At 42.8% G+C, this 12,685-nt stretch overlaps 3 protein-coding genes across 10 annotated transcripts in view; 2 read left to right on the forward strand and 1 right to left on the reverse strand.

Annotated features, from left to right (window-relative positions):
- LOC127624957 (zinc finger protein 501-like) overlaps positions 1–12,685 on the reverse strand; it is a 256,003-nt gene that overhangs the window by 172,104 nt on the left and 71,214 nt on the right. The window lies entirely within an intron of this gene.
- The window catches only part of LOC127624998 (zinc finger protein 501-like), a 91,059-nt gene that overhangs the window by 75,251 nt on the left and 3,123 nt on the right, over positions 1–12,685 (forward strand). The window lies entirely within an intron of this gene.
- LOC127624949 (zinc finger protein 271-like) overlaps positions 3,867–12,685 on the forward strand; it is a 120,913-nt gene continuing 112,094 nt past the window's right edge. The window contains exon 1 of the mRNA XM_052099903.1: positions 3,867–3,923. Within this exon, the coding sequence (XP_051955863.1) occupies positions 3,915–3,923 (9 nt within the window). The 5' untranslated portion in view covers positions 3,867–3,914. The remainder of the gene's footprint in view (positions 3,924–12,685) is intronic.

The raw sequence follows: 12,685 nt of genomic DNA on the forward strand, positions 1-12,685 counted from the left end.
TGTCATTTCAATGACTGTAAAAGAAGCTCATTATCGTCTTTATGATCAAGTAAAAATTCCTGTAGTTATATTTTACTACTGTGTGATAATGTATTTGTAATAAAATCATGAGGTAAAAAAACACCTACTGTCATCATTCCACAATACCTTGTTTCTGTGTTCCTCGTATATTGTGACGCATGTACAGTAATTATTACATTTAGATCGTCAGGTTTTAAACCAGCTAGATTAAATGACATCTTATCTGTCTATTTGGTAGCGCAGTTCAGCGCGCATCGCTGTAGTGAAGTAAAAGTTTCAAAAACTTTAAATACTCAAGACAGCTGTCCGACCCCTGTGTGTGTGTTTGTCTTTTTGGTTCAGTTTTATTTTAAAATATTATTTATATTTTAAAGCTGGTTCTTGCCTCCTTTCCATTACCCCTTTACACTGGTGCCAAAACCCGAGAAGGAGGAGGGATGTGCCGTAGTAGAGTCCTCGCTGCTACTATCCACCCCAAGGGAGCAGCCGTGGCCATTCGACGGTGGATGGAGGGAGATCCAGCTGCAGACCCGCAGCACCACCAGTTTCAGAACCCCAGCGCCAGAACCTGAAGTGAGTGGCGGAGTTATTGACAATGAGACAAGCATGGCGGAGAGCATGGTGAGTTGTGTAACGTTGTCTAACGTTTTTGACATCATGTGGTGAAAAATTCAATGTGTGTGTTCAAGTTTTGCCGTTCAAGAGTTTAATAAACTTGCTTAATGGTTACTTGCATGATGTTCTGATTTTGCATGCTGTGACAGTTTTTACAAGAAAGACCCAAATACTGTTGACTGTGTTTTTGCATGGATTCAGAGCTTCAAACTGTGTGCTGCACAATGTAACTTCATATTAACAAATCTGTTTTATTATTTTTGTATTTTTGTTGCAGTAAGATGACAGCCAAAATTGCACCTGGCACATGGGTGCTACTGAAAAACAAGGTTGGTTATAAAGAAGTCTGCTAAAGTTGGGACTGCTGAAGTGTCAAACCCTTAATAAACTCATGCTTTTTTTTTTTTTAGGATATCCCCAATAGATTGGTGGTGTAGACTGTGGAGTCTTCATGTTGATGGTGAGACATTGTTTTGATATAATTAAACCAATGATTGGTGTGGTGGTGTTTTTATTTTAATTTTTTAAAGTTGTTAAATACGGAACAAGGAAGAATTTTTTAATTTGACGTTTACAGAGATAATGTTCCTTAATTTTTGCTGTTTTCCAGTATGCTCTACATCTTGTCTTGGGAGCACCCTTTGATTTTACATCTGTAAGTAATTACCAGTTCAAGTAATTGACCTTTATGATGTTGTAGCAGTTGAAATATCAAGATTTCTCTATTTTTGTCTTCCAGTGCGAGTTTCCAAACATACGGAGATGGTTGGCTCTTATTCTTCTGGAGAACTTTGGGGTTTTCCCTGAAAGGTAGATACTGGACATTTACTCCAGCCCACCATTACATTTGCACCCTCTTCTGATCAATTTTAAATTAACCAAGATATATATATTCCAGTGCAGAAACCCTACAAGAGTCCCTTCCATGTGAAGAACAAGCTACGCTTAGCAGCAGTGAGGCGGTGTGTATATATATATATATATATATATATATATATATACATATATATATATATAATCTCTTAACATATAATACATTTATATGTCACATTTTCCTTTAATATTCTGTAATGAAGGAGCTCCCAATAATCCGGCACATGGCAGAAGCTGTGAAATGGCTCCATTCCAACAGCCATCTGCTCAGGGGTCCAGTGGAAGAGCCTCTTTTCATTCAAATGAATGAAGATGACAAGGAAAAGGCCCGCAACAATCTCCTGGAACAGTCAGAAGCTTCCAGAGAGCCCTTTCTATTTCATTTTGTGTTCAGGGATGACATGGAGTTATTTTTGCAAGAATGTAAGGACAAAATGGGCCTGAGAGTGAATTCCTCATTTGATACATTTTAAGTTTAATTTATACAGGATTGTCATGATAAAATGGGCCTAGGGGTGAATTGGTCATTTGTTGTATATATTTTTATTGTTTCTTTTAAAATGATGCTTTCTGTCTTTTTTAGTTTTTGTACAATGCATGCTGCACATGTTCTTGTGAAATAAAGTATATTTTATATAAAATGCCCATAAGTTTCAAGCATTATTTTTCACCATCATGATCAGGAAGTAACTCTCATAATACAATGAAACGAATAACTATATACAATTATATTACACAAGATCAATGTTTTAAAATGCTTATTGTACTGTACCTTAATGTATCATTATAACATACGTATAAAGTATGATGTTTCGTTTGTAATAAAAGCAAACTACGCTCCAAAACGTTAGGTGGCGCTACTCGGTTTAGAACGTAAGCTCCGCCCCTCACTTCAGGTTCTGGCGCTGGGGTTCTGAAACTGGTGGTGCTGCGGGTCTGCAGCTGGATACTATTGGATGGAGGAGCCCGGACTACTAGCCGCTGAAATGTGGCGGGGTCTGAGACCGCCGACCGCGAGCAGGGAGGGGCTCACTGCCGACCGCCTGGAGGACCACTGCCAGGGGCAGGGAGACCCCTTCTGTTCTCTGAGAATGCAGTGTTTTAGGGGCCAGAGGACTGCCTCCATTAGAGGGTGGAGGAGTGACTGAGGACCAAACTACGACGTATCGGAGAACCGGCGAGTGAGTCTGTTTTTTTTTTTTCTGTCCCTCTCTCTCTCCCTGTGCCGCTCCGCGGTGGCCTTTCCCTTTTTATTTTTTATTTTACTGTGTTTTTTAGAGGGTACTGCACTGTCACAGGGAGTACCCTCTGTGTTTTTATTTATTGTTGTTTCCCTCCCCCTGTCCCCTCCCAGATTCAGGAAGACAAGGATGACCTGCCGGCTGACAGAGCGGAAGGTCATATCACGCACAATATTATACTTTTTACCTCACAAATCTTCTTTACTCCGGCATTTCCAGTCTCACGCCGCAGATTTGCATTCAAAAGGTTTTAATACTGTACATTTTTTTAATGCAGAACACATTGGAAAGTGCCCCACACTCTTCACTCTGAAGACAGGGCTTTGTGTTTTTATATTAGCCCTTCTAATAAATGAAGGGATATGCATGCAGATTTCAGATATAAAATCAGTGATTATATGAGCAATGTTTACACACTGAAATGAGATGATTTCCTATTAAATAATTGTTTGGATATAGCAATATTGTGGCACAGTGACTTCGCTGTTATGACGTCATCAGTAATCCATTTCTATATTATAAATTGGACGTATTAACTGTGGAATGTTGTTGTGATGACATCACAATCAGATCAGTTTGTGGCCTTCCCACTTCAAAACTGGTTCTGGTGCCGGTGGCTGATTGTCTCAGAAGCAGAGGCAACTGAGGTTCATCACCCGGATTGAGGCGTGTAATTGTGTCACCATTAAAGAGTAATGGGAATTGGGCATGTCAAATTGGGGAGAAATGGGGATACAATTGCATATTGAATCACCTGTTGACTTGTTTTGCATCATCATCTTTGTTTTATTATTAAATAACTGCTATAAGTTTATTTTGCTGTAAAAATAAAGGTATTGGAAATGTTACTCCTGCCCCTTTAAGAGTTAGTTTCCTTCGGGATGTTCAACTCCTCTCTCAGTCGCTTTTCAATTATTTCGACGCATCAACACTCCAGTCCAGCAGGAGGCGGAAATTCACCAGAAGTTGCAGAAAACACAAGAAGAAGAAGAAGAAGACCTGAGATCCACAACACCGTTTGAGCGCTAAAATCGGTACGTGTTTTGTGTTTTACATTGACAGATTTAGATTTTTCTGTGCGTGTTGTTTTTATCTCTTTGGTGTTTTAATGACTTTAAAAGAAGCTCATTATCGTCTGATGTAGTTTGTTTTGTTACTGGTCACATGCAAGAGGTGAGAAAAACAACAAAACAGTTGAGAACCAGTAGATTATTTACACTTTCTGTCTTAAATTAAATATATTTATGATTATTTTTTTTTGTTTGTTGTAGTGTATCAAAATTTAACAGCTATTAATCACAATTAATTTTGTAGAAAACTGTAATCGATTCCCGTGTGTGTGTGTGTGTGTGTGTGTGTGTGTGTGTGTGTGTGTGTGTGTGTGTGTGTGTGTGTGTGTGTGTGTGTGTGTGTGTGTGTCTGTCTGTGTGTGTGTGTGTGTGTGTGTGTGTGTGTATGTGTATATATATATATATATATATATATATATATATATATACACATAAACACAAATTATATTTTTATATTTTTGGTATGTTTTAATTTTGCTGTCATGATGATGAAACCAAACACGCACATTTATATTTATATCATCTCGGAATAAGTTATTTTGTTTAACAGAGCTGTATAATCATAGAATAATGTTTTAGAGTTTGATGAAAGTCAGTCCATTATAATGATGATGTTTTTGTGTTCAGATGTTCATCATGAGATACACTTTTTGTCAAATTCTGCAAATACCTCCTCAAAATCTGCTAGCTGTCCGTACTTTAGGTGAGCAGGAAAAAAAAAAATCCAGTATTTGTACTCAGCCCTGGCTCTGTAAATGGGACAAAAACAAAGTGGATCAGATGGGTCCACACAACACTACTCCAGCCAATCAGCAACAGGGGTGGTTCTTGCTCATGTACAGGATGGGGGGCGGAGCTTCCAAAGGAGCACTGAAGGGAGGGGTGTGTTTGTTTTGGCAGTTGAGTTCGAATATCCACAGTTTCTCAGGAATCGCTGAGTGCACCTTTAAAGATCACTTTTTATTTCTGTGCTTGTGTGCTATTTGACTGACAGGCAGCTTCTGTGTGTGTTCTTTATTTGTGTGTGCTCTGAGAGCGCTATTGATAATATGTGCCTAAACTGTGAAATATAATTAAAACTAGTAAACTCAGCAAAAAAAGAAACGTCCCTTTTTCAGGACACTGTATTTTAAAGAAAATTTTGTAAAAATCCAAATAAATGTTCATATCTTTATTGTAAAGGGTGTAAACAATGTTTATCATGCTTGTTCAATGAACCATAAACAATTAATGGACATGCATCTGTGTAACGGTCATTAAGACATTAACACCTTACAGACGGTAGGCAAGTAAGGTCACAGTTATAAAAACTTTGGACACTAAAGAGGCCTTTCTACTGACTTTGAAAAACATCAAAAGAAAGATGCCACGGGTCCCTGCTCATCTGCATGAACGTGCCTTTGGTATGCTGCATAGAGGCATGAGGACTGCAGATGTGGCCAGGGCAATAAATTGCAATGTCCGTACTGTGAGAGGTCTAAGACAGCGCTACAGGGAGATAGGCGCTAGTTACACCAAGAAAACCACTTTGAAAAACATCAAAAGAAAGATGCCACGGGTCCCTGCTCATCTGCATGAATGTGCCTTTGAAAAAGGCACGTTCTTCAAAGGTCCCGAGCCTTTGAAGGTCCCGAGCCTTTGAAGAAGAGTCTCGGGACCCTGCTGAGGTCCCGAGACTCCGCCTTCAGAGCAGGCGATAAGGCAGCCCTAAGAACAGCTAGGGCCAAACTGTCACGGGCAATCAGAGAGGCAAAGCGCGCACACGCCCAGAGAATCCACAGTCACTTCCAGGACAGCGGTGACACGCGGCGCATGTGGCAGGGCATCCAGGCCATCACCAACTACAGGACAACATCAGTTGCCTGTGACAAAGATGCCTCCCTTCCAGATGCGCTGAACGACTTCTACGCTCGGTTTGAAGTGCAGAACGACGTGATGGCGAGGAAGTCCACCCCTCCTCCCAACGACCAGGTGCTCTGTCTTACCACGGCAGATGTGAGGAAAACTCTACGTAGAGTCAACCCACGGAAGGCTGCTGGACCAGACAACATTCCTGGCAGAGTGCTCAGAGGATGTGCAGACCAGCTAGCAGATGTTCTTACCGACATCTTCAACATCTCTCTGATCAGCTCCGTTGTTCCAACGTGCTTCAAGGCCACCACCATCATCCCCATGCCAAAGAAGTCTTCAGTGTCCTGCCTCAACAACTACCGTCCCGTCGCACTTACACCCATCATCATGAAGTGCTTCGAGAGGCTCGTCATGAGGCAGATTAAGACCCAGCTGCCCCCCTCACTAGACCCACTGCAGTTTGCATATCGTTCAAACCGTTCAACGGACGATGCCATCACCACAACCCTCCATCTGGCCCTCACCCACCTAGACAATAAGGACTCATACGTTCGAATGCTGTTCATAGATTTCAGCTCAGCATTCAACACAATCATTCCCCTGCACCTGATTGGAAAGCTGAACCTGCTGGGCCTGGACACCTCCCTCTGCAACTGGATCCTGGACTTCCTGACTGGGAGACCTCAGTCAGTCCGGATCGGGAACAGCATCTCCACCACCACCACACTGAGCACTGGGGCCCCCAGGGCTGTGTGCTCAGTCCACTGCTGTTCACTCTGCTGACTCACGACTGTGCAGCAATGCACAGCTCGAATCACATCATCAAGTTCGCCGATGACACGACCGTGGTGGGTCTCATCAGCAAGAACAACGAGTCAGCATACAGAGAGGAGGTGCAGCGGCTGACGAACTGGTGTAGAGCCAACAACCTGTCCCTGAATGTCGACAAAACAAAAGAGATGGTTGTTGACTTTAGGAGAGCACAAGGTGAACACACTCCGCTGAACATCGACGGCTCCTCTGTGGAGATCGTCAAGAGCACCAAATTTCTTGGTGTTCACCTGGCGGAGAACCTCACCTGGTCCCTCAACACCAGCTCTATCACCAAGAAAGCCCAGCAGCGTCTCTACTTTCTTCGAAGGCTGAGGAAAGCACATCTCCCAACCCCCATCCTCACTACATTCTATAGAGGAACTATTGAGAGCATCCTGAGCAGCTGCATCACTGCCTGGTTTGGGACTTGCACCGTTTCGGACCGCAAAGCCCTGCAGAGGATAGTGAGGACAGCTGAGAAGATCATTGGGGTCTCTCTTCCCTCCATCAAAGACATTTACAAAAAACACTGTATCCATAAAGCAACCAGCATTGTGGACGACCCCACACACCCCTCACACAAACTCTTTACCCTCCTCCCGTCTGGCAAGAGGTACCGAAGCATTCGGGCCCTCACGGCCAGACTGTGTAACAGCTTCTTCCCCCAAGCCATCAGACTTCTCAATACTCAGAGACTGGTTTGACACACACGTGTCCTGAGTTGCACTTTAATAACTGTCACTTTATAACTGTCTGCTACCTCAATAACTGCTATGTGCATAGAACACTATCTCATAGTATGTTATGTTTCTAAAAATGTAAACTGTCATCTTTTTGCACTACTGAGTACTGGTCGGCGCTGCACTGTCTATTGTCCTGTTCATTGTCAGTAATTTGTTGTACTGTCCTGTACTTTTTGCACATGTTTGCGCGTGCACTTTATATAGGTATATATAGGTAGTTTATATAGGTATTTTATTTCGTTGTGTTGTCTCATGTGGTCCTATGTTGGTCCTTTGTTGTTTTTATGTAGCACCATGGTCCTGGAGGAACGTTGTCTCGTTTTGCTGTGTACTGTACTAACTGTATATGGTTGAAACGACAATAAAAACCACTTGACTTGACTTGAATTGAACACACAATCCCTCCATCAGTGCACAGACTGTCCGCAATCGGCCGAGAGAGGCTGGACTGAGGGCTTGTAGGCCTGTTGTAAGGCAGGTCCTAACCAGACATCACCGGCAACAACGTCACCTTTGGGCACAAACCCACCTTCGCTGGACCAGACAGGACTGGCAAAAAGTGCTCTTCACTGACCATTCTCAGTTTTGTCAGTTTTTCACCAGGGATTATGGTCAGACTCACATTTATCATCGAAGGAATGAGCATTACTCCGAGGCCTGTACTCTGGAGCGGGATTTGGAGGTGGAGAGTCCATCATGGTCTGGGGCGATGTGTCACAGCATCATTGGACTGAGCTTGTTATTGCAGGCAATCTCAAAACTGAGCATTACAGGGAAGACATCCTCCTCCCTCATATGGTACCCTTCATGCAGGCTCATCCTGATATGACCCTCCAGCCACACTGCTTGTTCTGTTCACGATTTCCTGCAAGACAGGAGTGTCGGTGTTCTGCCATGGCCAGCGAAGAGCCCTGATCTCAATCCCATTGAGCACGTCTGGGACCTGTTGGATTGAAGGGTGAGGGCTAGGACCATTCCCCCCAGAAATGTCCTGGAACTTCCAAGTGCCATGGTGGAAGAGTGGGGTAACATCTCACAGCAAGAACTGGCAAATCTGGTTCAGTCCATGAGGAGGAGATGCACTGCAGTACTTATTGCAGCTGGTGGCCACACCAGATACTGACTGTTACTTTTGATTTTGATTATTCCATTACTGTTAGTAAAATGTATGTGACTTGGTTGTTGAATTTTGTTTTGTTCATACAAATATTTACACATTAAGTTTGCTGAAAATAAAAGCAGTTGAAAGTGAGAGGATGTTTCTTTTTTTGCTGAGTTTAGAATTGCTTAATTAAATAAGCTTAACTTTTATTTTTTCAGTTTCTGAGTGTTTACTTGAATACTCAAAATCAAATCAAATCACTTTATTGTCACACTACCATGTACACAAGTGCAACAGTAGGTGAAATTCTTGTGTGCAGTTCCAAGCAACATAGCAGTCGTGACAGTGATGAGACATATACCAATTACAATAAACAACATACTTACACAACACAATTTACATATCAAATGTACACATACTTACACAATATAATATACAATGTACAGTAAACAATACACACAATATAGAATACACATACAATAAAAAATAAAAAGTGTATATATAAAAAAAGAATATTTATACAGTAGTTGTATATATTTATATATACAATAGAGAATATATTTGACAGTCTAGTGTGAGATATAAGGTTAATAAAGTGCAGTGCTTATTGTTGATCGTGAGAGATCAAGTGTTCAAAAGTCTGATTGCTTGGGGGAAGAAGCTGTCATGTAGTTGGCTGGTGCGGGTCCTGATGCTGCGATACCACCTGCCTGATGGTAGCAGTGAGAACAGCCCATGACTCGGGTGGCTGGAGTCTCTGATGATCCTCCGAGCTTTTTTCACACACCGCCTGTTATAGATGTCCTGGAGGGAGGGAAGCTCACCTCTGATGATGTTTCTGGCAGTTCGCATCACCCTTTGCGGTTGTGGGCGGTGCTATTGCCGTACCAGGCGGTGATGCAGACAGTCAGGATATTCTCTACAGTGCTGGTGTAGAACCGTGTGAGGATGTGGTGGTTCATTCCAAACTTCCTCAGCCGTCTCAGGAATAAGGCTGGTGAGCCTTCACAACGGCCTCCGTGTGGACGTACCATGTGAGTTCCTCAGTGATGTGGACACCGAGGAACTTGAAACTGCTGACTCTCTCCACCGGTGCATTAATGGGGATGGGGCTGTGTTCTCTGTCTTTCTTCCTGAAGTCCATCACAACCTCCTTGGTTTTACTGACGTTGAGGGAGAGTTTGTGCTGCTGACACCAGCGTGTCAGAGTGTGCACCTCCTCTCTGTAGGCTGTTTCATCATTGTCAGTGATCAGACCTACCACCGCCATATCGTCTGCAAACTTAATGATGGCATTGGAGCTATGTGTTGCCACACAGGAGTGGGCTAAGAACACAGCCCTGCTGGGCTCCAGTGTTGAGGGTCAGTGACGAGATGTTGCTGCCCATTCTAACCACCTGACGTCTGCTTGACAGGATGTCCAGTATCCAGCTGCACAGCGAGCTGTTTAAGCCCAGAGCCCGGAGTTTCTCATCAAGCTTGGAGGACACTATGGTGTTGAATGCTGAGCTGTAGTCTACAAACAGCATTCTCACATATGTGTTCCTGATTTCCAGGTGGGAGGAGAGCAGTGTGTATTGTAGATGCAATGGCATCATCAGTGGTGCGGTTGTTGCGGTAGGCAAACTGCAATGGGTCCAAAGACGTGGGCAGCACAGATCAGATGTAATCTCTGATTAACCTCTCAAAGCATTTGCTGATGATGTGGGTCAGAGCAACAGGGTGCCAGTCATTTAAGCTAGTGATTTTGGCTTGCTTCGGTACAGCAGAAGCAGAATGGACGAGTGGTCTGATTTGCCAAATGGTGGGCGGGGGAGGGATTTGTAGCATCCCGGAATGGAGAATGGCAATGGTCCAAAACCCAGTCCCCTCGTGCGTTGAAGCTGATGTTTTGGTGGTATTTTGGTGCGATTGTTTTAAATATGGCTTTGTTAAAGTCCCCGGTAACAAAGAACATGGCCTCAGGGTGCGCGGTTTCCTGCTCACTTATACTCCCATACAGTTCCTTGAGTGCCCGGTCTGTGTAGGCTTGTGGGGGGATGTACACAGCTGTGATAAAGACCGCTGTGAATTCCCTCGGTAGCCAGAATGGTCGTTACAGAAGCATGAGATATTCCAGATCAGGGGAGCAGAAAGACTTGATAAAATGTATGTTCCTCTGATCACACCATGATTTGTTGATCATAAAACATACACCACCATCTCTGCTTTTACCTGAGAGGTCTTTCGCTCTGTCCGCTCAGTGCACGGAGAACCCTGCGGGTTGGATGGCTGAGTCTGGAATCTCCCCAGACAACCAGGTTTCCGTAAGGCAAATAACGCAGCAGTCCCTCGTCTCCTGTTGGAAAGATATCCGCGCTTGCAGAGCTTGTTGTCCAGAGACTGAACATTTGCCAGTAGTATACTGGGTAGCAGGGGTCGATTTGCGCAACGTCTTACTCCGATTAGAAGCCAGCTCTTTTTCCCCTTTTCCTTCTGCTTTTCTGTGGCTGGGCAGCTCCGACAAAGGGCTCCGCTGGTGTGTTTGTAAACAGCGGGTCGGCATTGAGGAATTTGAAGTCCGGTTTACGGTGTGTAATTGTTGAACCAATGTCCAAAAGCATTTGTCTGTCGTATACAATAAGGCAGACAACATCAAAGACAAAAAAAATAAAAAATTTAAACAAAACAAACAATAAACCGCAGTGTTGTGTCGGAGCTCGCAACGCAGCAGCCATACTCTGTGCCATCTTGAGTCCAAATGAATGAGTCCATCTTGAGTACTCTATACTGATACTGATGAAATTAAATAAGTTTTTCTTAATTTTGACTTTTGTTCATTGTTTTTATTTGTTCTGTTGTTTGCTTCTCCAATACATCGACTTTTTTTGTCCTTAAGCCATTTTGCCACAACTTTGGAAGTACGCTTGTGGTCATAGTCTATTTGGAAGACCCATTTGTGACCAAGCTTTACATTTTGGCTGATTTCTTGAGGTATTGCTTCAATATATCCGCATAATTTTCCTTCCTCATGATGATGTCTATTTAGTGAAGTGCACCAGTCCCTCCTGCATCAAAGCACCCCCACAACACCCCCATGCTTCACGGTTGGGATGGTGTTCTTCGGCTTGCAAGCCTCACCCTTTTTCCTCCAAACATAACGATGGTCATTATGGCCAAATAGTTCGATTTTAGTTTATTCAGACCAGAGGACATTCAAGAAGTAAGATCTTTGTCCCCATGTGCACTTGCAAACTGTAGTCTGGCTTTTTTATGGCAGTTTTGGACCAGTTGCTGCTGCTTTGCTGATCAGCCTTTCAGGTTATGTCAATACAGGACTCATTTTACTGTGGATATAGATACTCGTCTACCTGTTTCCTCCAGCATCTTTACAAGGTCCTTTGCTGTTGTTCTGGAATTGATTTGCACATTTCGCACCAAACTACATTCATCTCTAGGTGGCAGAATGCATCTCATTCCTAAACTGTGTGGTCCCATGGTGTTTATTCTTACATACTATTGTTTGTACAGATGAACAGATGGTACCTTCAGCATTTGCAAATTGCTCCCAAGGATGAACCAGGGTCAACAATTTGTTTCTGAGGTCTTGGCTGGTTTGTTTTATTTTCACATGATGTCAAGCAAAGAGGCACTGAGTTTAAAGGTAGGCCTTAAAATACTTCCACAGGTTTATCTCAAAATCAGTAGACCTGCTATCAGAAGCTAAATGTCTATAGGCTTGACATCATTTTATGGAATTTTCCAAGCTGCTTAAAGGCACAGTTATCTTAGTGCACCAGTCCCTCCTGCAGCATAGCACTCCCACAACATGATGCTGCCACCCCCATGCTTCACGGTTGGGATGGTGTTCTTCGGCTTGCAAGCCTCACCCTGTTTTCTCAAAACCTAATGATGGTCATTATGGCCAAATAGTTACATTTTTGTTTCATCAGACCAGAGGACATTTCTGATCAACTGTGGATAAATTAAAAGTGAAACAATCTGTCTGTAAACATTCAACATCCTTTCAAGTACCCCTTCTCTAACGCATAGATAACATTCAGACGAGGTATTTAAAAAATATGTATATTTAACACAATTATGTTTGTAAAACAACTCCCTTATACATGTTATATTAATTTTGTGCATATTGAATAATTGGCTTACCAATTTAGATGGGTATGCTAGATATGATATCACTGCATACCATGAAAGCTCCCGTTCTGTGCCTGGAATTGAGCATCATTGCAGGTATAGCATTGCTGGCAGACTTCGAGCATTCACAAATATATATACTGGACATTTGTCATATTCTGTAATTAAATTGGGGATACAATTTTTTTTAATTTAAATGTGTCCCTCTTGCATTGATTTTTG

Source organism: Xyrauchen texanus, chromosome 31 (genome assembly GCF_025860055.1).
Source record: "Xyrauchen texanus isolate HMW12.3.18 chromosome 31, RBS_HiC_50CHRs, whole genome shotgun sequence".
Taxonomy (NCBI): domain Eukaryota; kingdom Metazoa; phylum Chordata; class Actinopteri; order Cypriniformes; family Catostomidae; genus Xyrauchen; species Xyrauchen texanus.